General features: G+C 51.4%; 1 protein-coding gene across 1 annotated transcript in view; it reads right to left on the bottom strand.

Annotated features, from left to right (window-relative positions):
• The window catches only part of SLC38A10 (solute carrier family 38 member 10), a 49,283-nt gene that overhangs the window by 23,115 nt on the left and 5,703 nt on the right, over positions 1–20,465 (bottom strand). Inside the window, exons 3-10 of the mRNA XM_008050494.1 lie at positions 16,116–16,161; positions 15,207–15,300; positions 13,216–13,359; positions 11,710–11,834; positions 8,380–8,482; positions 6,830–7,012; positions 3,564–3,675; positions 2,578–2,684 (exon numbers count right to left, since the gene is read on the bottom strand). Of these exons, the coding sequence (XP_008048685.1) occupies positions 2,578–2,684; positions 3,564–3,675; positions 6,830–7,012; positions 8,380–8,482; positions 11,710–11,834; positions 13,216–13,359; positions 15,207–15,300; positions 16,116–16,161 (914 nt within the window). The remainder of the gene's footprint in view (positions 1–2,577; positions 2,685–3,563; positions 3,676–6,829; positions 7,013–8,379; positions 8,483–11,709; positions 11,835–13,215; positions 13,360–15,206; positions 15,301–16,115; positions 16,162–20,465) is intronic.

Raw genomic sequence — 20,465 nt, forward strand, 5'->3', positions numbered from 1 at the left:
AAAAAAAAAAAAAAAAAAAAGAATAAAGTTGGAGGGCTTCTACCTGCCTTCAAGACTTCTTATAAGCTACAGCACCTAAAGCAGGCAGGAATGGCACAAGGAGAGACTAGGGGACAGAGAAGCCCCTATAGCCTGACACATATAGGAAGGTGACTGATGACGCCACAGGGAGAGGATAGTGCTTAGTCAACTGAGGGCCAGACAGAGGAAGTGAACCTCCACCCCCAGCTCATACCAATGGATTCCAGATGAAGGATAGATCTAAAATGAAAGGCGTATATAATATAGGAATCTAGAATATAATATAGGAAACTATCTTCAGGGCCTTGGGGTAGTCAAAAATGTCTTTAAAAGGACATAAAAAGCACTAAGGAAAAGAAGTAGACTGATAAGCTGGACCACACTAAAATGAAGTTGTCCTTTAGAAAGTGAAGACGGAGAGAGCCAAAAGTGAGAGAAAACATTTGCAATATATATTTCTGAAAAAGGACTTGTATCTCGAATCCACTACAAACTCCCACAAATCAATAAGAAAAAGACAGACAACCTACCAGAAAAAGCCAGGCAAGACTTGTGAAAAAACACACAAAAGACACCCACATAGTTAACCAGCATATGAAAAGGTGTGCGGTGCCAGTTATCATGTGGGAACTGCAAATTAAAGCCCAGGTGAGGCGCCACTCCATACCCCTATATACCACTGGAAGGGCCAACATTTGAAAAAGGGACAGCAGATATAGTCAAGTGAACTCTCATATGCTGCTGGAAAACTGAAATACCACTTGGTAGAATCTACCAAAGCTAAATATCCATAACCCCAGGACCCAACATTTCCCTCCTAAGTGTGTAACCAACAAAGCTGCACAAGTGCAGGCATCAAAAAAAATGTCCAGAGCAGCAGGAACGCTGGTAGCAACCCCAAGTTGGAAACGATGTGTTCTACCACCACAGAGTAGGTAAGCTGTGGCACATTCATAGAATGAATGCCACACAGCAGTGAGAATGAGCAGCGATGTGGGTGAGCTCAGACGTGATGCTGACAACAAAGTCAACATAAGTGGACACGTATCGCTAGACTCCACTTACATCAACTCGGAGACAGGCAAAACTATTCCAAAATGCTGCAAGACAAACAAGCAGTGATTCTTGGGGCTTGGAGGGTGGATGACTGTGAGGTGCCAGAGGGGAGCTCCTGGATGCTGAAATGTTCTACGTCTGCCCTGGATGGTGGTTTCATGGCTGGTTCACTTGGCAAAAATCTGTCACACTGTATCCAAAAGTTATGTGCTTTACTGTACTTGCACATATACTATACTTTTAAAAAGTTTACCAGTATATATCAATAAGAAAAAGTTAAACAACTCCAAAAAAAAAGTAAGCAAAAAACACAGGCTGTTCACAGAAAAAGAAATGCAAGTGGCTTGTAAACCCAGGAAAAGATACTCAAGTTGACTCCAGGGAAGCCAAGAATAATTTAGCCTGAAAGGCCCCAGGTACGGGGACAGAGGCCTTGAGCCTGATGCAGGAGTGACACCACAAGGCATTTGGGCAAAAGCCACCACATTGACAACTCTCACACTTCCCACACATGCATTCTCAAACATGTCAAAATGCTCGTGTGTACAGATATTCATTGTAGTTTTGTCTGCAACAGCAAAAGACGAGATGTGATTCCATCAGAGACTGGGATTATGGAATTTTCCTACAATGAAACACTATGAAGAAGCTAAAAATAGCCAGGCAGCACTACGGGAATGGCTGTGAAGCAACTTGCAGGAGATTTTAAGCAAAAGCAGCAGGAAGCTGTGTTACCACTAAAGAAAAAATTGTGAGCAGGCACATGCACACACATGTGCACACAGACTGCCTCTCTAGGAACAAATCTGGAACAACATTGGCTGTGGCCTTAGGGGCGTGGGTGACTGGGGAGGAGACCTAGAATTGGCAGCAGGTACGTGGACAATCTAATCATAACAGAGTCACCATGGGGGAAGTGGTTGCATAGCTATACTCAGCTAAGTGGGCCGTCAGGAAAACCTATGCATAGGGGCTAGGGACCGCTCGGTATGGCCTTGATGGTCAGAGACTGTGTGGCCAGGTTAACCCAGGGTTTCCCAGACCTACCTGATGAAGTACCTTTTGTGTGTTTTAAGTTTAAGAAACTTCAAACTGCCGGGCTCAAACTGCTGGGCTCGGTGGCTCAGCCTGTAATCCCGCGCTTTGGGAGGCTGAGGTGAGTGGATTGCCTGAGCCCGCGGGTTCGAGACCCGCCTGGGCAACTTGGCGAGACCTCATCTCTACAATAAATCAAAAAATCAGCCAGGCGTGGTAGTGCCTGTAATTCTGGCTACTCGGAAGGCTGAGGTGGAAGGATCGCTGTAGCCCAGCAGGTCGAGGCTGCAGTGGCTGGGAGCGGCCACTGTACTCCAGTCTGGGCGACAGAGTGAGACTACAACTCAAAAAAAAAAAAAGAAACTTCAAACTTCCTGATAGAACCCACATGAAAACAGTGAACCAGGGGCTTCACTCTGCCTCCTCCTCTTCCCAGCCCTAGGCCACCCCATCAGTAGCACGCACCTGGGAGGAAAGAGAGTTCTTGTGGATTTTCTTGTGGATCAGAGCTGGGCAGATGAAGCAGATGAGGCTCCCCATTGTCGCACCTGTGAGACCCAGGATGGTCTCCACTAGGAACAAGAAGTGACAGGAAGGTTGAGCAGGGAAGGGCTGCAGCTGGGAGTAGAACCCAGGCCTCACCCAGCCCACAATTGAGGACCGGCATCAAAGGAAAGGCTGTGTAAGTGCGCTAGGAGCAGAGGTACCCCCTATGCCCAGAGGGTTCCACACATCCTCTCCGATTCCTCAAACAGGGCCTCTGGGCATCTGGCAGGGGCTTCTGATGGCTCATCTTTGAAGAGCAGAATACTGGGGATTTCCCTCCTAAATCAGATGTGGGCTCCATACTGCATGGGTTCCACGGCATTCTCTAGCTGCTCTGCGAGTAACTTAGCAGGACCTATCCTAGGGGCATGTGTAAATGCCAGGGCCTGAAGTGTGCTGGCGGATGCAGGCAGTCTGTACAGGCCACCTCTGGAGATGTTCCCTGGGGAGGCGCCTGCGAGTTCCCCCATGTATCTGATGACAATAAACTGTCTTGTGTGCTGGGGAGTAGGTGCATGTGCATAACATCAATCTTGCTCGGGGCCTTCAACATTTCCCTTGGTAACATGTCAACAAAATCAGAAGTCAACAGAGCCAATAGTAAGGAAGGGTTGTTCTATAGTGGTTTATTTTACAAATCAGGCCCATGTCCCAGAACCAGAGTCTCTCTGCCCAGGTGTCAATGCATGAGTATACTGTTCCATCAGCCACCAAATACTATCCCTGCCTTTCTCTGTGGGCCATGGAGTTGCCAGACATTTTTAGGAGAGTAGAGAGAACAACACATGACTCCGAGAGTCTGGTTGAAGTCGATGCCCCTAGGCCCTGTGTAAAGGCAAGGATAGAAAAGAATGTGAGGGGAGAAGAGGCAGTGGGACCACAGGCGGGCAGCCCTCCCACCTTACCGTTAGGAATCAGGATGCCGCCGACCATGGTCCCAAATACCACCGAGAGGGTGAGCGCTTTAAACCGGAGAGGTGGCATGTAGCCCCCAGCTGCAAACGTGCCATCTTTCTGCTACATAAAAGAAAATAAAAACAAAAAGATTTTGAAATGACCACTCTCCTAAAGGCAACGCCTTAAAGAGTTCTGCCAAGTGCACCGGATGTGTCTCACATGAGGCCAGGCAGCACCCACCTGGCAGGTGAGCATGACCAGCATAATCAGATCTGGCTGAGCAACTTTAATGGGAACCTGCAACCTGAACCTGCAACACACTAGGAAGGCACACATGCTTTTCACCCCAGGCATGGACTATAAATTTTACAACCTCGTTTTGAAATGTTAGTATCGAGTCCCTCCGTTTTCCTTCTTGATCTCAGAGCAATGCCACGACAGATTTTGTAAAGTGCCAGGAAGTATGGAGAACAGAAGACAGGCTCCACAGTCCCACCTACCAAGTGACTCAGGGTCTTTCCTAGCCTGCGGGCTTCAGAGTACAGGCAGAACCCCTCCCACATGCACACATGCATGCATGTACACACATATGCGCGCACACACACACTCAGCTGTGTTATTGTCAGCTCTAGCAGATGTGTCACAAGCAGTTAGCAATTTCAAAGTCCAAGAAGAAGTAAAGGAAAGAAGGATATGATGTGGGATAACCAAGCCATAAGTGCCCGTCTCAGCTCCAGGAAGCACCTAGACTTCCACCACCCGACATGTATGGACACAAGGATCATGGTCCCAGATGAGGATATAGAGTCAAAGGCGAATGGCTTCAGGCCCCATCTACCCAAGAGCCTCAGGTGTGGTCCAGCACACTGACACTGCAGTCAGACTGCCTGGCTCTGCCATTTGCCAGCCCCAGCGTGTGCCACTGAGCAAGTAACTTAACCTCCACGCCTCAGTTTCCCCATTAACAGAAGCGTCTCAGCCAGTTGTGGTGAGGACCAAATGAGTTAATACAGGGAGGGCTGGCATGATCGTTATCCCTGGACTAGGAAACAACAGCAGACCTTCCAGAACCAGAGTTTCAAAGTACCAAATTTTTAGAATAGACATTTATACAGGATGGATTGAGGGGGAGCTGGAGCCTGAATTTCCAATCAACTTTAGGACGATAATTTGTACATGGGCTGGTGAGGAAGGAGGTTAGATCCATGACCCAGGCAGGAGTCAGTCCTAGAAATTTACCTATGAAATATTCCCAGAGAAGAGGAAGAGGGGACTTCATGCATAAAGGTTGTCTTGAGACAGTTATCCATGAGAGGTCAAGGGTGAAAGGTCAGAAACAACCAGGTAGAGGAGCAGGGAGAAGAGATGCTGTGCTTTTTCTGTGGAAACAAGAAATGTTCCCCACACATCAACGGAAGACAAGAAAACAAGGTTAAGTGACTCTGGTGCACCTCAGTAAAAACGGAAGCTACAGACACAGAGGGGAGTAAGGCCACAGACGCACCCACACTGAAATGAAGGGATGAGTGAACTTTCTTACTTAATACTTCTTTTAATGCCACTATTAATTTTTTATAAAAACATAAAAATGAGGCACGGCATTGTGGCTCACATCTGTAATCCCAGCACTTTGGAAGGCCAAGACAGGAGGATTGCTTGAGCCCAGGAGTTTGAGAGCAGCCTAAACAACATAGCAAGACTTGGTCTCTACAAAATAATAATAATAATAATAATAATTAGCCAGGTGAGATGGCATGCCTGTAGTCCAAGCTACTTAGGAGACTATGGTGGAAGGATGGCCTTGGCCCAGGGGGTTGAAACTTTGTGAGCTGTGATCTGGGCCAGAGTGAGATCTTGTCTCAAAAAAAAAAACCAATTAAAAAGTATCATGTACAGAAACATAGATGCTGCTCAGTTAGGAAGCATCAAACAGTGAAAGGCAGAGGCCAAGCTAGGTGAGTATGGGAGAACTCCATGGCCAGATGAGTGGGCCCAGCCCTCACCCCAAGCACAAAATCCTCAATCCCACCTTGCCTGGTGCTCAGGGGCCTGAACATAGTGGAGGCCTGAACACCTGCTCATAAGGGGGATGCTCAGTGCTTGGAACGAGGCCTTAGCTGTGTAGTTGGAGGCACCATCACCAGTGGGAGTCCACAGGAGACAGACATGAACTACAGTGCTGCAGCGTCTACATGCCCAGCTAAGCAGGCAGCGAACCCTCTGCGATCATTCCCAAGGCCCAGGGTGGCCCACTCTCCCCAGTATGGCTGCTGGACTTTCCCCTGGATTCCCTGAGTCCACTAAACCCCTCTTTGGCCTAAGCAACTCACGTGAAACATGTGTCCCTGGTCACCAGGAGTTCCAGCTGACAGGACAGACCAGGCTCAAAGATCCCAAGCCGAGGGACAGAAGATGGATTGGTCACCCTGCCAGATCCTGAAGGGAGGCAGGTGGGAAGCCTAGACTGGGCAGGCCCCTCCTAAACTCAAGCTTAGGGCTCTACCCCCCACGCTCTGGGGTTTGGTTGTTAACTCAGCACCAGGGAGAGAACCAGGAGAGTCTTTGGGTTTCAACTCCTATACTTGAAAATTTCTTACAAAGGATGAAGCAGCCGCCTTGCTACATATATTACAGTGAATACAACCCAGTCTCTTTTTAAATTTTTTTTAAGATGGGGTCTTACTATGTTGACCAGGCTGGCCTTGAATTCCTGGGCTCAAGCCATCCTCCTGCCTCAGCTTCTCTAAGAGCTAGGACTACAGGTGACACCACCATGCCTATTATAAAACACAGCCTCTCTTATAGTTCAGAAATCTTTTGCTAAAATTTTCAAAGTTACACAAAAGTACAGAGAACTCTACAGTGAACCCCACATGCCCGTCCCCCACTCCAGCCCCATCAACTCCTGCCCACCAATCTGGTTCCTCTAGGTTCAGCCCACTGCTGCCCTCCCCAGGACCTCTCTGAAGTCAACCCCCCATTTCCTGCCACTTCTCTGATTCAGGAGGACAGCATCGCAGACAGCAGTCAGGAGACAAGCCTGACCTGTGTGGACGCTGTGTTGGCCCCACGTCTCCAGTGGGAATCAGCCCTGCTCTGCTCTGTTGCTGTGTTCTAAAGTTGGTTCCCTATTACAAGATCTCATTTCAATTGATTTTTTAAAATTTGTAACTAGGAAGAACTCTACCTACCACTGCCCAGGAAAATACAGAACTAACAAAAGCAAGCAGAAGATAATGCTACTAAGATCAGGGAGGTGCCTGGAGATTCTCACCTGCTGCTCGAAAAGCAGCGTGTTCAAGGCCTGTCTGCACGGCAGGATCATCATGGGGAAGCCCACAGCCACCGACATCACAAAGCCCACGCGGATCATCTCCGTCACCAGGTTGGAGGGGAAGTGCATCAGCACATTGCCTGCAGTAGCATCCATGAAACTGACATAACCAAAAAACCCCACCTGCCAGAAAATGAGAAATGGCAATGTGACTCATGGACATCCCCACTGCGTGGCACCTGTCACAGTGGAGGGGACACGGGGGGCTTCACTGTCTCCCAGAATAGTCTTGGAGCCTCTTTACAAGGAAGCATCTGCAGGAGTCAGCTGCTAAGGGCAGAGTCTCCTCCTCCTTAAAACTTTCCCTTCTGATAACCAGAAATCTCGATGCCAAGGACTGGAAGGTGGGGTTCCATGTAACTTTTCAGCAGGACAGTGGGGTAATGAGGAAGTAGAAGAGCCTGCATGGAAAAGAAGGTACCAGAATATCCCAAAACCCCTCCGAGGAACAGATCATAATCTGGTTTCAAAACCCAACTGAGGAACCACGGGGTGAATTGTGGTTCCCACAGAGTAGAATGCAGGTGTCAAGGACAATTCCAGGGACCACATGGAGCAGTCAATAGAATGCCGAGGCCATGAGGCTTAGGGAAATAAGCTACAAGCCCCGCATCTTAGTATTTTATTTAAAGACATCAAGTAGGAGCATTAAAGAGACTAGAAAGAAAATCTACTAAAGTGTTAACAGTAACTGCATTGGTGGCTGGAATTGGAGGCTATCCTCTTTCTCTTCTATTTCACGCTCTCCCACTTTTTTTTTTTTGAGTTGGAGTCTCACTCTGTCACCCAGACTGGAGGGCAATGGCACACTCCCGGCCACCGCAGCCTCGACCTGCTGGGCTCCAGCGATCCTTCCGCCTCAGCCTTCCAAGTAGCTGGAACTACAGGCGCGCGTGACATGCCTGGCTAATTTTTTATTTATTGTAGAGACGAGGTCTCGCCAAGTTGCCCGGGCGGGTCTCGAACCCATGGTCTCAGGCAATCCGCTCACCTCGGCCTCCCAAAATGCTAGGATTACAGGCTGAGCCACCAAGCCCAGCCTCGCTCTCCCATTTTTTAATGAACACACCCATCTTATACTAAATTAATGAAAGTTTTGGAGAGATAGTAAGAGTTTCTTAGTTAGAGCAATCTGGGAGCAGCCCTGTTGCTGAGGTGCTGAGCTCCTCAGGTCAGAGAAGCCAACACAGCCCAGGGTAGATGCAGGCTCCAGGGCCAGGTCCTAGAATAGCCAGAGCTGAGGAGCAGAGCTGTCCTCAGGCTATCAGGCAGTGTACCTCCAGACACCAGGAAGGGAAAGGAGAGAAGGACCCGGCAGTTCAGAGAGCCAAGAACATGCCTGCAGCATTGACACCAGGCCTGGGCAGGGTCTCTAGTGTGAATCATTCCCTGGGACCTGTGAGAGGCTGGAGGGGCGGCATTCATGGGGGCACTGAGGCATATTACACTAATGTGACACAGGCATGGTGAGGGTGAGGAAGGGCTCCTACCATGACGTAGAAGGTGGTGACCACATTGAGGGAGGAAGCAAATATGGAACTCATGGTTTTTACCGATGGCTCGTCCAGGCTGTCATAGGTGGGCAGAACCTGGCTGTATAAAAACAAGCGATTTCACACAGTGGACTCTAGAGAGACAAGTCCTCCCCTGGCCAAGCTAGTCTCAGGACCTCTTTGCACCCTACCCCCACCCCGAAAGTCTCTGGCACCTTCCTTCCTGCAACATTCCCTACACACTAGAAGTCCCAGCACCAAGGCCAGGATTTTGTGACCAAGCATGGCAGTGTCACAGCAGTTCCCATTCGTCCCCCCAGAGTACACGCCACATAAACATGTCACAGGGCTACAGAATGAAAGGCCGTCTGTTCCACGCCAGGGAGCACGGCGCTGAGAATCAGAGCAGTGCGTTTACAGGGCGGAGCAGGAAGCCGTTCAGAGCATTGCTGTCAAAAGAAGGAAAATTAAACAAACACACCCTGGCCAGGGCGGCCACCCATCTCTGTGCCTCTACACAGACGTGATCAGAGCCAGCACAGACAAGGAAACGGCCTAGGGCACGCTTCCCAACTCGTGGCCTCCCGCATGTGTGATGAGAAACTGGCTTCTGTCCACGGCCTGGTGCCAGGAGTGTGGTGCTGCCAGGGGGTGGGAGGGACCCAAGTCACTGGCCAGGCAGAGACGTGACAGTCCCACGCAAGTCCCTAGGCTCTCCTGAGTGCATGGCAGCAGGCCCACCTGAGGGAAACAAACAGGGACCTGGGCAACTGGGAGAGGGGTGGGTGAGACAAGAGAGAAAGCCTGAGGGACTGGAGGGGTCTGTGCATCCCAGAAGGAGAAGGCTGGGCTGAGGCAGATCCAGCCAGAACACAGGTATGAGCCACTCTGGCATGGGGCTCAATTAGGCCAGGTGGGGGGAGACTGGGAGCTACTCCTAGGGTGTCCTGATGGCTGTGGCCGTCCCAGCAGGGCTCACTAACAAAAAGAAAGCCAGGTCAGGAGGTGGAAGGGAGCACCAGGATGCAAAATTCGGTAGCCAGTAAATGGACACGCACTATAGACAGTAGGGTTTTTTTTTGACTCCACTGTCTAATCCCAAACGGCCTCTAAAAAAGTAAAGAAAAACAAGATACCTAACTTTACTAAAAAGCATGTAGACAAGGACAAGGGAAGACCTTGCCAGTAGGCACTGCTGTCCCTGCTTTCCCCAGGCTCACGGTGAACTGTTCCATCTAGCTACCCGTAGCACGGGGGCCCCCAGCAGCGGTCAGGGGACCCCGCAGGAGAGGTGCCCTCCCCTCAGAGTACACACATCCCCAGGGGGCTGGCAGAGGACTAGGAGAAGAAATGCTCCACGAGGGCTCTGTGTTCCCAGGATCCATGGCTCTGGAAGAAGACCCATAGCTCTGGAAGAAGACCAAGTCATGAAGCAAATGTCTCGGTGCTGACCTGTCCTCTGGCTAGAACAAAGTCCACACCAGGGAGTCCCTGCTGTGGGAGACCAGTGTGAGAGTCCCGCCACACAGCCTCACCCCTCAGCCCCCAACACACTCCATGAGGAGTCGCTGCCCAAGAAGCAGCAGTCACTGTGGGGAGGGGCCATGTACCAGGTGGACAGGGTGGATAGGTCAGGTGCAAGCTCCTCTCCAATCCTGACCACCCACCCAGGTATCCCCTAGATCGCCCCTGGAGAGAAACAAGATGGAAGCCACAAACCCTTGTGGTCACCTGCCCAAGAGTCCCCATGCTACTGGAGGAGGGAGTAGAGCCTGTGCTTCAGTCCTCCGCCCCCGGAGGGCATTCCCAGACCACCCACCTTGTGACACAGCCTCCATGACTTGAGGTCTGTTAGAGTCAAATGGAGCTTTCTGCATGCAACTCTTGGTAGTGAACCCCTTTGCCCCACTGTCCCCACTGCAAGGACTGGAATCCCAGTCTCCAGGTAGACCCTGCCCCTCCTGGGCCTCCTGTGCTCACTGCTACCCCGGCCACTTCTCTGGGCTAGGATGACAGCTCTGAGAGCATTCATTTACCATGAGGTAAGACCAGAAGGCACCAGACCAGGAAGGCATGGGGGAGGCCTGGTTGATCACACAGGCAGGGGTCTGCCCAGTCACCCCATCGGGGATAAGCAAAGTGACACTGTAGGAGGGAAGAGCTGTTTCTGTGCTCAGAACATATTCCTGGGTTTCAGGGCGGGGAGGGCAGCACACTGCACCGCACAGGGAGGGGGCAGTCCCCCGCTTGGGAGAACATGGGGCGAGCCTGTGGGCCCAGAGGCCCTCTGGGAAAGGCAGAAGGAAACCTGCACTTAGCGAGCCACATACTCCAACCCTTTCAGAACCTATAATTTGTCCTGTGAGCCAAACCCAACAGATGTGTGCGGGCTACTACGTGGCCACCACCAAAAAAGCCCAACTGCAGATTTATTTTTAAAAAGCAAACGTGCAGACAAAAAGGACAACTGGTAACTAGGTACGCGGTGAAAGAATGCAGCTTCTGTCACCGATTATAATGGGGATATTAAACAGCAAGACTGGAGCACGTTCTGGTGGAGCCCGAGCTGCCAAGAGAGATGCTAAGTGGGAAATGACGATTTGGATCTCGCATGTGGGTGTAAACACAGCAGTATGAACAAATTTTATCTGTCACATTAGTTTACGATTGGCTCGATGCGTGCCCACTAACGCAACGGGGGCTGCTCTGCCAGCCCCCCGCGCACGATGGTCTTTTCCCGTCCGCGCCGGATTTACGCCTCTCTTTTCAGCCGGTTACCGTTTTCCGACCAGGCATGAATCACTCGCTCTTGTCACTTTGGTGGAGAAGGTAGTATGGCTGGAATTATGGAATCGCCTGATCTGCATTTACAGAGCTCCGCGTGCCAGGGAGAGGCAGGCTCACGCGCTCACAGGCCTCCAAACACATCCCAGCAGCAGCCCGAAGTCAATGTTTGTGCAATTTCCTTTTAAATATTCTCAGAAGAACAGCTAAATGCTGGCAAAATGCTCAGGACTCTGCGCAATCAGATGGTTTGGGTTGTTGCTTCATCCCCCACAGCCAATGCTCGCTCATGGGGAATTTGGCAAACTAGGGCCTCTCACCAGCTAGTCCCGGCAACAGATCTCAGGAATAAAGTCGGTTTATGTCTTGATTAAAATAGAACTAGCTCCCTCAACTTGGAGGGGAGGGTCATCATTGAACAATACCTCACTCTCAGGCAGCTAGTAATGAGCAATTAAGCAGAAACGCAGAGGACTCACCCCCAGCATACCGTTCTCCACCCTCATGGCTCCCCTCCCACCAGGACCCCAGAGGAGTACTTACGACTGGCAGGCGAAGGACATGCCGAAGATGGGGATGCAGCGGAAGACACCCTCCCAGCGGACGTAGCTGACCCCCCGTAGCCACTGCCCCCCGAAGAGCCCGTGCTTGAAAGAGGACAGCATGATCTATACCCGGGAGACAGAGAAGAGCGTGGGACAGGTCAGGACACGTGGGCACTGTGGTGGGGAAGGAGGGGGGCAGGGGGCAGCTTCTCCTGCCCCACATGACAGCCTGGTTCCGCCAGCTGGAGGGGTGGGGGACCTGCCTAGGAGCACTCTGGCCCCTGCTATGCACTGGTGGGTGCTGCCGGGGGTGTGCCTATCTGTAGGGGATGTCCCACGCACAGGGAGCAGCTGCTGTGCAGGGAGCTGCTTAGCACAGATGAAGGCAAAACCCTACGCACAGCACTTGACACATTTCTATCAGGTTACAGAGGACGCTTCCCCCACGTGGGGGGTCCTTCCCCGGTTCCCTACTGTGCCAGACACAGACAACGTCCAAAAGATGGACCAACCAAGGATGTGGCTACCTGAAGAGTAAGGAGCCCTGGTGACTAGCAGCTTCAATTAACAACCTGCCCCCGTGCTGGGGCAAACCTGCTGCAAAGGTCCTCAGGAAGGGTCCACTCTGACCTTGCCAGGGTATGGGCAGGTCCTGGGAGGTGGAGACTAAGGTCTTCCATGGGCAGGGACCAGCAGAAGGTGGAGGGCTGTGCTGGAGGCTCACACCCCAGGAGTCCTCCGTGTTAACTCTACACTCTATCCTCTGGACTATTCTGTTATCAACTTTCATTTTAAAAAAACAACCTCTTGCCACCTTGTGACCAAACGCGGGCACCATGAACCTTGGTCACAAACCCCACATAAAACATCTTTCCAGCTGGGCTCAATGGCTCAGTCTGTAATCCCAGCACTTTGGGAGGCTGAGGCGAGTGGATTGCCTGAGCCCACGGGTTTGAGACCAGCCTGGGCAACATGGTGAGACCTCATCTCTACAATAAATCAAAAAATTAGCTGGGTGTGGTAGCACACACCTGTAGTTCCGGCTACTTGTAAGACTGAGGCAGAAGGATCACCAGAGCCCAGCAGGTCGATGCCACTACATTCTAGCCTGGGCGACGGAGTGAGACTCCAACTCAAAAAAAAAATCTTTCCATAAGGCAAATAGACTCTACAATCTACACATTTATTTCCCAGAGCCAGACAACGTGAAACTGGTCTTGGAGCCACCGCTGCTCTGAGCCCTCTCCTCTCTTGCTGTCCGACCACACTCAAGTCCAGGCATCTCTGTCCACCCATGTGCTCCATGATGGGAGGTGAGTGGAGCTTCCTGGGACCTTCTAATGATGCTAACAGCTCCCAGGCCCTGAGCCACTTTATCATTCTCTGGCCGGCAGTGGTGGCCACACCACACCTGCCACAGCCCCGTTATGGCTATGGGAAAGACTAGGCTGCAAACAGCCCCCTGATGCTGTGCCCCAGGCCACTCACAAGCACGTGGACTCACCACGAACATGAAGACAGTGTAGAAGATGAGCGCCATGGCACTGAAGGACTGGATGGAGGCCATCATGTTCCTCTGCAGGCTGAGAGGGAGCACGATGCACAGGGACACCACGAACAGCAGGAACATGCGGAAGGTGCCAGTCACCTGGGGGAACAGCAAGTATCCTGGGTGATAGTACGAAGCTCACTCATCAGTGGGGGCTCATCTTCACTGCTGGGCACAGGGAGTGCCCGGAGGCCCAGTACCAATAGCACCCAAGAGCACAGAGCCGGCAGGGTCCAGAGCCAGCACACTCCCCCAAAGCTGTTCTCACGGCCACTATGCTGTGCAGCCTCTCAGGCACTAAACATTTCTGGTCCCTAAGGGTCTAGTACAGTCCAGAGCAAGACCAGCCAAGCAAATGGCAGCTGTCCCCCTTAACACGAGAAGGAACATGATGGGAGTGGATCTGCATCTGTGCTGCCCTGGATGGTAGTCAGTGCCACCGAGCATACCCGCCAGACCTAGCACTGATGCGGTTGTTGGGACCAATCAAGCCTCTTGAGGTATATCCCCACCCAGCGGAAACTCAGAGCTGACCTTGCTTCCAGAAGGATGGGATCTTGAAATGCTGGTTCAGAAAATTAATTTTAAAACTCCATGCTGGTGTACATTACAGCAGAACACGCAAAGACCTAGAAATATCTGGCATCTGACCTGGCTGCATCCACAGTACATGACTTCCTAGTTCCTGACCCAGAGCCTAGGGCAGCAGGCTGGAGGTGACCGAGCCCCGCTGAAACCCTTCAGAATGACCCTCAGCACTTTCTCCACAGCCTCAAACCCCTATAATTTACCCCAAACCCACGCGGCTCGGCATGCAAATGCCACAAGCCTGGGAAACACTGGACAACATGCCACAGGGCAGGAGGACAGGCAGGCACTGGCATGGCTGACCCATGTGGACCAAATGCTTCTGTTTCCTACAAGAGGGCCTGTGTGGGAAACACTGCCTAGTGGCAATAGGCAACAACACCCCACCTTCAATTCCCACAGAACTAAAGGGTGAGACATGGACACAAGTGCAGGCTGGCAAGCACAGGAAAGGTACAGGGTGCCCATGGGCAGGACAAATCCAAAGTTCCCTAAGTTCACAGCAAAACATGAAAAACGGGAAGTCCAACAGGAAGACGTGGCAGAACACAGAATGAGGGACATGCTCACAGGACACTCACTGGACTTTTCTCTGACAATATACAAATCTGGCATTCTACCCACAGGAGGACCATGGCTTCCTCTTCCTCAACAATTGCCCTTTGAAATTGAAAGCCTTTTCTACACTGTGAGTGTCCACAAATCAAGGCCCCCTCAGACAGAAGATACCCAGAGCCATGGTGTCTCACTGCCATCACTCAGTGAGGTGCTCAGCTCCTAACAGGGGAGGAAAGGATTTGCCAGGCCAGTCACAGGTGGGATCGTGCAGCAGCAGGGGTGGTGAGCATGGAGGATGCTACACAAACATCCCCATAAGGAGCGAGGAATGCCAAGTCAATGGCTCTTTGGGCTGTGCCTTTGGACCTACCCAGCAGGGTGAAGACTAGTATCCTAGGTAGCTCCTGCCAATGACCATACATGTGGATGCACGAGTTCTGGTTACTTCTGCCCTTTAGTGGCCAGCACTGCTGGCTGAGGCTTGCTTTCATGGCACTATGGTCTGAGGCTGGTCCTACCTCCCCTTACCCTGCCCTTCCTCTGCTTGGTATCAGGCCTGCACTGTGGCCTGGAGGTCTCTGGACCTGCTCTGGCATCCTCTCCCTGGTACTCTCCATAGATGTTACCCCAGAAAACTCCCTACACTCCACCAAGGACCTGATCGGACAGCAAGACACGACAGAAGCTTCTTCTGACCTACTGTGCTGTTCTCAGCCTGGGCTTACAGGAGTGTCACAGCGAGGGCCACAGAAGCAGCCACAAGCATCTGAATAAACCAGAGCATCTGAAAATGTATTTACCTGAAACCCAAACAGCCGGGCAAAGAAGTTGGACCCCAAGTCACCAATCACAACGTAGAAGGCAATGCAGGTACCCAGCATCAGCCCAATCATGCTGCAAAGAAAGAAGCATGAGTGGGAAATGGGATTTTTAGGGAGTCTGCCATCTTATCATGAAGGACGCTGAACCCTTGAACAAAACCCAGGAGGAGGCACTGAACGCCAAGCCCCATACCCGCCTACTGCTGCTGACCACTCCAAAGTTGGGTTAAATGAAATATGGGAGTTCAGACACTCAGCAGTTTATAGGGCACAGGTAGGTTTTGTGGTATTCACTATTTTACTTGGAATGATTATTGAACAAAGCTAAACTTCTCTTTGCGTGGTATTATATTCTTCTCTCCACAGGAGGTTCTAAAAGTTCTTTCAGGTGCTACAAAAATGCCCTGTGATGTTAGACAAGTTAAAAGAACAATCAACTGCCTTCAAAAATGGTTGCTCTTTCAAGTTTACAATTCCCTAATTGAGAAGCCTAAAAGTGTAATTTCCCAGCCATTTTTTTTCATCTCATAAAATTTTATTCCAAAGGAAGAAAAACATGACATTTTCAATGTAATGCCACCTTTATGAAGCAGGTTGGAGGGTAGATGTAACGAATGCTGTTGAGAGATTAACCACGGACTGAGGGGGAGCTGCTGTGTTCCCCAAGTTTTCTCAATTTTTCTTAGTAAGACTTTGAGGCTTCCAACCTTGACATGAATCATTTCAAGGGCATGATAAACTGGACTTTCAGCGATTTAGGAAGCAACTCTTCAGAAACATATCCTAAGTCCTAGGCCAATTCGCATAGGAAACCATGGCTCCCTCTGATGGTGCTGGTGTTTCAGGTACAGGGGACAGGGAGGGATGGAGAACAGTGAGCTGGTTTACCTGGTCTCCACCAGCATCTTCCCTGCTTTTCCATAGGCGTGGAATGCTAATGTAGAAAAAAAAGAGAGCCACACTCAATCCAGTAGCATGAGAAGCACATGGGAAAAGTTATAAGCAAGGCTGTGAAGGGTAGAGTCTCCGGGCATGAGGGTAATTTCATTCTGCCCATGCTTTTCTCAGATCGACCACGTACAAATGAAACCACAGGAAGCAAGAGCAGAGCAAGGGAGAAATACACACAGGTTGTTCTCTCAGTCAATAAGAGATTTAAAACAAGAAAGCATCAAGTTGCTGCAAAGCAGTTCCCACACCTGGCAGCCACTGGGGCCTACTGGGAATGGCCCCTGCAGCCGGGCGTGGCTGAACCCCATGGTGTCGGCCAGAGCTCACAGGTACTCAGAAAGACTGGCCCCAGAATGCCCAATCTTCACAGGGGGTGGGGGGAATGTAGAGAACACTTTTAAGTGCGGTACTTCAGGAGGGAGGGAACAAGAGATCCAGGCCTGCCAACATCCCTAGGGAATGATCCAGAAACTTTGCTGACAAAGAGCATGTGTCCCTAACACAGCGTGTCCCACCATGGGGAGGAGCCGTCAGTCTTTCCTCCCTGACAACAGAATTATTTCTAGCAGATGAGAAATTGAGTGCTGACTTGGCAAGGTCCCTCCCAGGCCCCACACCGTGACCCCAGCGTTTCCCCACAGCCCCCAGCCAGACGAGGGCAAAGGGAAGTCCCATCTCCAAGGAGCAACCAGAGAGGGTGCATGTGACAGGATGGCGCTAGCCCCAGCGGCAGCCCCGGCTTCCTGCCCCTCATTTCCTCCCTCACTCGGGCCAGGGGCCTCCGATGAGGTTTAGAAAGCAGGAAACACACAGGTCAGTTGAGTGTGAATGAGTCCAAAAAGCACAGCATGGCCAAGAGCCAGACAGCCCAGGAGCAGCAAAGGTGTCTGCCTCCAGGGGTCACCCTGGCTCTTCCTGGACCCTGCTGACTCACTGATAGAGCCTGGCACCCCTCAAGTTCATCCCACAGAGTGGAAACCCAAGCTGAATCCTGGAGGCTGATCACAATCTAAGCCAAGAATTTCAAACACTAAGAACTCCAGAAATCCTACAGCAGCTGGCAGCCTGAGGCCCTGCTGTCACCAGGAAACCCTCCACACCCCTCGGCAACAGCACAACCCTGGACGCAACACACAAACTCTGTGCCCTAGATGTGGGGGTGCTCCTAGCCATAACCATGCCTTTTTCTTCTCCAAAAGGAAGCTGAGAGTTTACAGCATATTCCAGACACTAGAGCACCTCATCCAAGAAGGTTATGGAACAGGCCTGCATCCCAGACAGAGGAAAATGGAAGGCTGAGTAGCAAGTCACAGGACAACATCTTGAGAGACTACTCTGCTAAGCCATGGTCCTGCCCGTCTCTTTTCCCCATCTGGGGCAGCCTCCCCAGCCCTCAACACTTCTCATCAGTCTCCAACACCAGGCCCAGTAGGGCAGGCCCCACCACTTCGAGGCCCTAGGGACTCTGCCTTCTCACAATGCCAGCCCAGCCCCCAACAGACTGGAAGGACATCTGTGAGCAGCAAGTCCTGAGGGCGTGGCCCACGTTCCTAGTCAGACCATCTCCAGCTAGGACAGGCATGAAACCCATAGAAACCCAGGCGGTCCCAAAGATAAAACCAGACGCAGCACCAGCCACATCCACCACTTACAACTGAGAACTCAGAGGCCATGTGGATGCCTGATGGTCCCTGCTGCTGGGAAAAGGCAGCTTCCAGCCCAGGCCATACACCCCGGGGTTCATCTCCCAACAGGGCAAGGTTCAGGGCTCAAGAACAGTTTTGTGTGGAGCCAAGATATCTGAAGGAGGTTGACTATCTTATACATCTGTGTATCTTCTAAAAATAGGACTTAGAAAAGCTACATCAAAGTGGCAAAGAAGCAGCAGGTGAGTTTATAATAAACTACAAAAATAGCCCACCATCAGCAAAAGCAAACAAAACAAAAAAACACCAAATAACAACAATAAAACCACTAGTACGGTAACTCTCCAATCTGGCAAAGTTCTCATTCTCCATCACGATGGAGGTGCATGGGAAGGGCTAGGTGATCTGTGACCACTTCCTGGGGTCATCCAAGCCAAGGCACCATCACACCCACAGACTGTCTCAGTGGTGCAGAAGTCACTAGGAGAAAACCTCCCAGCCGTTCTGGGAGCACCTGCGCTTTCACCAGGCCATTTGTTGGAAATTCGTTCATTACTCTGGGAATTTCCGCAACATATTCTGTGCTGTCTCCAGGTCTGGACGAAGGCCATCTGCCCATCTCTCCACCCCCGACAGCTGCCTGATACTCATGGACCCGGCAGGCAAGTCATCAAGTGTCGGCCAACAAAGGCCCCGCTGTATGGGGATATAGGGAGGGGTCTCACTTCAGGCCCACCCTTTGGACTTCAGTGAAAGCTCCTGGGGCTGTCTCTTGCCCACGAAGGAAAGGGAGGATCTGGGGAGAAAGGCCTCTCAGCAAGTCTGTGTGTGAGCGACAGGAGTTGGCCCAGCACTTCCTGGAGGCCAGAAGTGTGGCAGGGCAGCTGCCCACTCTGCATGAGGACTCCCCTCAGCGGCACCAGGAGATATTCATCTTGCCTTCTAGAGACATCTTTCTGTGCTCCAGGCCTTTCCACTTCTGAGGAGCAGCCAGGACACAGGGCAGGGGACGCTGAGCAGGGGCCTGGAGATCCCGCCTGGGAGTACATGTGGTTGAGCCATCGTGTGTGCTGTCAAACACACAACCTGAGACTGCCGGTGTTTTGGAAACCTTTTTGTTTCTAACAGGCAGAATTGGACTGCAGTCACCCATACAGTCAAAGGTTGGATGATCACATGGAGCCCCAGGCAGTGTAGGAGAGTCTGTCTAGCAATCTTCTTTCCGTCTTTCACTTCTTGCCAAACCGGTTTGACTTTTCAGGGACTTTCGATGAATAATCAGACAGCGGCTATCAGAAACCATGGCCTCCCAGCCTCGGGTCACTGGTCCTCTTTCAGGACACAACCAAGCACCTGAATTGGGCCCTTGGCTCCAGGATCCCTGTGCAGAGAGCTCAGCAGGCCACGGCGCCACAGATCCGGGAAGGGGCCAGCCCAAGTACCTTGCAGCCTGGTTTCTAGTGAGCACTTCTCATCCCAAGGGAATCAGGCCATCTCACTGTGGATCAAGTGCCACTGGTGAACTTTATTTCCTCAAGTGATGACAATAGAAGTCTCTGACAACACCATTCTCATCAGGAAAGAACAGAGAAGGAAGCCCCCTTGGTTCTGAAGGCAGAAACAAATGCTAGACTCTGGGGTGGCAATGCAAAGTGGACTGCGAGGAAACAGGAGGCCACATGCCAGGAGTGCACACGTGGTTCTTACAGATGTTATTATTTCGGATGTTCGCCTGGAACCCTGCACACCATTTCCTCCCATCCTGTCTCTGCACTCTGCTGTGAGAGCTAAGGGCTGGGGGTCAGGCCACCAGGCTGCCCTCTGCGGGGAGGACCGACGTCCCCATGACAAACTGGCTTGAGAGTCCAGAGCTTTTATTAGGAGGCCAGGAATTCTCACCAGAACCCACAGAGCCAGTGCCTGAGAATACAGATGCTGGTATTTCAACATCCACCCAGAAGCCCCCAGAAAGGAACTTAGGGCCCAGAGGCTCCGTGTCTGGATGAGGTGGCAGGAGAACTCGGGTGCATGAGCTGGCTGGAGGCAGACAGCAAAGTGAGGGCCAGTGGCCTCAAGGGCAAACGATCTAGAAAACATCCCAAACAGCAATGAAGTAGGAAGTGCAGGTTTCTCTTCTTCTGGCAGAAACGGTGTTGAGTGAACAAAGAACTAAAGGAAACAAAATTGCAGTAACTGGGGAAACCTGGAGAGCAGGGGCACTTAACCCCAGCCACAGTGTGGGCCCATGGAAGGCTTCCTCCACAGGCTTGGAAGTGGGAAGCAAGACACTTCAGGCGGCTCTGAAGGAAGGCTTCTGGGATTGAGGGGATTGAGGGGTGCTACACAGCAAGCAAGTCAGCAAGAGGGCTGCAAGAATGCAGTCTCAGCCTGGAGTCGAAGGGGAGGCCCTGGCTCGGATCTGCAGGAAAGGAGGCGGGAGGGACAGGGCAGGGCGAGAGGAGATTTGGGCCTCTTACCTTTTCAATCACTTCTGTTTTGGAACATGTGATTATATTACGTTTTTTAAAACTACATTGTATTTTAAAATAAGAAAAAAGAAAACCTGCTGTCCAAGAAACTCTTGAAGAATAAAGCAGAAGAAAAATTTTAAAAATCAAAGGAGTAAGCTCCCCACCACCCC

Source organism: Carlito syrichta, unplaced genomic scaffold (assembly GCF_000164805.1).
Source record: "Carlito syrichta isolate Samal-C Ts95f unplaced genomic scaffold, Tarsius_syrichta-2.0.1 Scaffold148020, whole genome shotgun sequence".
Lineage (NCBI taxonomy): Eukaryota > Metazoa > Chordata > Mammalia > Primates > Tarsiidae > Carlito > Carlito syrichta.